Genomic DNA, 4141 nt, shown 5'->3' on the forward strand with positions numbered 1-4141 from the left:
TCTAGGATTTCTCTTAGTTTATCCTCTTCCACTATTCTCATCTGTGGTCTTTATTGAGGATTGCAGGGGTTCCTTATAGCTACGTTATATAGGGTTTTCTTCCTGGTTCTTTCCCTATTGAACTCTTGAATCAGTTTATATATATATATATATATATATATATGACTTGCCACTTTCAAAAAAAAAAAATCAATAAATTTGTCTCTAAACTTAGATGACTATCACCACAATTTTAAAGATGATAATCATCAGCTGTCTATATGATTAGATGTGTGGATGCAATGCAAGAGTTATAAGCTAATCCATGTATGACCATCCAAATACAATGATAATCATCCAAATATTATAATACAATCGATGACATTCGATTCTTAAACTGTACACAACAAAACAAGCATTTTTAATGTGACAAGATTGCTTAGGAAGACTTTTCTTAATATCATTAAAAAGAATCCACATAATTTCATTTTATAAGCTCGATGAGTGATTAAGGAACACATTGCTTGCCTATAGGAAAGGCAAACAATCTGTTAATTTTCTTACTAACCCAGAAAAACTGCAACTATTATATCTGAAGATATGTTTATATTATTGCATGTGGGTGAAGTTGTCAACCCATGATTATATTATTGAGCTTCTAGTCTCCTGTTATAGAGGAGCACGTTTGCTTTTATTTGTTTTTCAGAGAGCAATCTTTTCAGTTGCTTTGAAACAAAGTTTTCTCCAAATTCAACCCTTCACATTCCGTTTCTGTGTAGAATTCTTAGTATTGTTTGTTTTGTATTTATTTGTTGTTTGCATTTTGTTAAGAAGCCAGTTTGGGACTCTTCAAGGGACTGTTTATCTGCAATCAGGACAATGCAGCAATGGCCATTAAAGGGCTTTCAATGGATGCCATGGAACAGGGGAAGGTTATATTCTTATACCCAGTTTTTACAATTCAAGTAATGCAAACTTTTTGCTTCTGAATGTTTTAGCAGGCACTCACTGATCAAATTCATTCTATAGAGATAAAATCCTATCATGAGGATTTTTTTGGTTTTTTCAGAAATGGCAGCCATCAGGATGTACTATGACATTGATGGCCGGATGCTACATTGAAGTTGTGGCTTCTCGTCGATAAGGATCGTTTACAGCTTTTTGTTTGCTATAACATCACCTCAAATAAATTTAGCAACAGTCCTCATCAATGGGAAGTCAAAAACTTCAGTTATATAGCATCCAACCATCAATACCATGATGATCCATTTATGATCCTAATGGCTGGATAACCGTCTCTGTTTTTTTTATCGCCCTGGCTGCATTTGATTTTCTGGTTATGACAGTTTTTATTTGAGGATTGGTTAGGAAATGACATTGGTATTGTTGGTATGTTTTGTGTAACCATTTCAGGTTCAGGGAGAGGCCTTGGCTTGTAGCACAGAAGGATCGTCATCACCATTCCTTGTACGCTTCCATGCAGGGCATTTCAGAATCAGCCTTGGCCTCAGCAGTCAAGCACTCTTGTTGCAAACCCTACAAATTTCAGAATCCTTCCATTTAGAACCCAGATTATATGAACAACTCCTAGTTATAATCTGGTTAATCTCAGTCTTCATCCTCATGATATTCTCTTCATTCTACTCCGTCAAATGCATTTTCTACTTTGAAGCAGTAAAGCAAGAGTACATGGATAGAATCAGAGTAAACTACTTGTTTGTCCCATGGATATCTGCCATGCTCTTAACCTTGAGCACTCCTAAGTCTATATCAGACCACATAAACCCTTTTTTTCTTTTTATCTTCATGGTACCTCTTCTTGCTTTGGAGCTGAAAATTTATGGGCAATGGTTTTTGGGAGGCAAAAGCAGATTGCTATCCAGAGTTGCAAATCCTTCAACACAAATATGTGTAGTGGGGAATTTTGTAGGAGCAACATTGGCAGCTAAATGTGGGTGGAAAGAATCAGCTGTGTTTTTGTTTTCTGTGGGGATATCACACTACATTGTATTGTTTGTGACACTTTATCAGAAGCTTCCTTCCAATTCTTCCATTCCAAAGCAACTGCATCCTGTTCTCTTTCTGTTCATTGCCCTTCCTAGTACAGCTTGTGTGGCATGGGAGTCCATTGCAGGAAGCTTTGAGAATGTGGCTAGAATCACATATTTTCTAGCACTTTTTTCTTTCATGGCCCTGGTAAGTTTGAAAACAGTGAATTGGCTATCTAATCATCATGATGCATCATGATATCGATGGTTGGATGCTACACTGAAGTTTTGACTTCTTATCAATGAGGATCGTTTATAGGTCAAATGAATTAAACAATAGTCCTCATCAATTAGAAATCAAAAATTCGATTATGAAGTTTTGATTTCTAATCGATGAGGATCGTTTATAGGACAAATGAATTTAACAATAGTCATCATCGATGAGAAGTCAAAAATTCAATTATGTACCATCCAGCCATCGATACCATGGTGCATCTTGATAGCTGAATAACCGTTTCCTAAAAACAAAGTCTGTATTTATATTTATCAAGAGATTAATAGAGCTATTGTCAAGAACAAATAATTTAGGTTAAGGCGCACTTAATTTGCATCTTCAAATTTTTTTATATATTTTCATTTTAAATCTTTGCTGTTTTGGACAGGTGGTTCGAATCAACCTGTTTCGTGGAATCAGGTATCCTTTTAATTATTATTTTTGATGAATACGTATATCAGATTTTTTTAATTTAAAAATATATACAAAATATAAATGAGCAAAAGCTTACTTAAAAAATTGTGTTGATGAACAGATTCTCTGCAGCATGGTGGGCCTGTGCATTTCCTCTTAATTCCCTTGCCATTGCCACAATTCACTATGCCCAACAAATGAGCTCTCCAGTTGTAAATATCATGGCAGACATTTTTTCTGTAATCTCTACGCTCTGTGTACTGTTTCTAAGTTTGGCAACAATAATTAACATTCAAATTGGGTTCTGGAAAAAATACAAGAGTATTAGAAACATTAATCATTAGCCGAAGATAATCTTCACAGTCTAAAAAATTTGTGATGAAATAAAGATAAAGTGATGTTTTGGGTAAGAGAATAATTAGCTGAAGGTCCTAGATTTTTTATTCTCAAAAGTTCGATGATAAAATTATTATGTTACCAGAAGTTGAAATCTTCATATCTTATACCCTTTGGACCTGGTCATGATGTTGCTGAAAGCTCTTTAAAAGATATTCATGATATCTTTTTAATGTTGTTTAATGGATTTCTTCCATGGCAGTCTGATTTTAAAAGATATTCATGAGAATGGCACATGATGATGAGGGCATAGAGGAATGGTTATAAGTAATGTTTTTATTGCAGCTATTTCATTCAAATTTCTTGCTGATTTAGTGGGCTTGCTGGTTTATTATTTCTATCGATTTGTTTTATTAGTACATTTAAATTGTTGGTTGTTAAGAGATGGGTCCCCTCAATTTTGGTTGTATTCCAATTGAACTTGATTAATTCTCTAAGGATTCATTACAGCCTCATAGTTCATATAACAGTGATAGAGAATTCATCATTTCCTCATGTATTAGATCTCTAATCTCTCTTTTAAATCATAACTATTAATTAAGTGTATACTTTTAAATTAGTTAAGTTATACTAGATTGATACCAACACATCAATCAAGTGTTGGTTCCATATCAATCATTAGTGTACAAACACATGAATTCACATAAAGGGTCATATCGTTTCATAATTCCAAGTTCACATAGTGATTGGATCAAGCATACATCACTTATACACAAAGTGACAAGATCAATACACACATGACAAGTACAACAGTGGCTAGCTCAAATATACATCACAAGTGTAATGGTGGCTAGCTCATATGCACATCACATATTCACTTAAAGAGAAATCGACACCATAAAAATGGAGGCAATCTATTGTATGCATCATCTCACCACCTAGTTTACTAACACATAAGAACATAAGTAGATATCTAGAAAATGAATGTCGATGCATCTCATACTACACAGTGGGTCTCATCATTTTCTCAATCCACCATCATCTATAATGATAATCAAGTGTCTCGTATTATTTAATGTAATCGCTAACAAGGACACCAATATATCTATATGCACAAAACCCGATGCCCTTTATACGAGTAGATAATGAG

The 4141-nt window shown here is 34.2% G+C and overlaps 1 protein-coding gene across 1 annotated transcript; it reads left to right on the top strand.

The window, feature by feature from the left end:
• The first annotated feature begins 764 nt into the window (after positions 1-764).
• Positions 765-3412, top strand: LOC131030151 (guard cell S-type anion channel SLAC1). Its single transcript, XM_057960849.2, has 4 exons — positions 765-911; positions 1393-2175; positions 2630-2661; positions 2777-3412. Exons 1-4 carry the CDS (start codon positions 867-869, stop codon positions 2997-2999), a joined length of 1083 nt encoding a protein of 360 aa, XP_057816832.2. The 5' UTR covers positions 765-866; the 3' UTR covers positions 3000-3412.
• Positions 3413-4141: the final 729 nt, after the last annotated feature.

The sequence above is a fragment of the Cryptomeria japonica genome, chromosome 9 (assembly GCF_030272615.1).
Source record: "Cryptomeria japonica chromosome 9, Sugi_1.0, whole genome shotgun sequence".
Taxonomy (NCBI): domain Eukaryota; kingdom Viridiplantae; phylum Streptophyta; class Pinopsida; order Cupressales; family Cupressaceae; genus Cryptomeria; species Cryptomeria japonica.

Bases quoted from the DNA above. Each gene is read 5' to 3' on its own strand.
- LOC131030151 (XM_057960849.2), top strand. From the start codon at position 867: ATGGCCATTAAAGGGCTTTCAATGGATGCCATGGAACAGGGGAAG. The intron at 912-1,392 runs GTTATATTCTTA...TAACCATTTCAG, and splicing joins ATGCCATGGAACAGGGGAAG to GTTCAGGGAGAGGCCTTGGC. The intron at 2,176-2,629 runs GTAAGTTTGAAA...TGTTTTGGACAG, and splicing joins TTTTTTCTTTCATGGCCCTG to GTGGTTCGAATCAACCTGTT.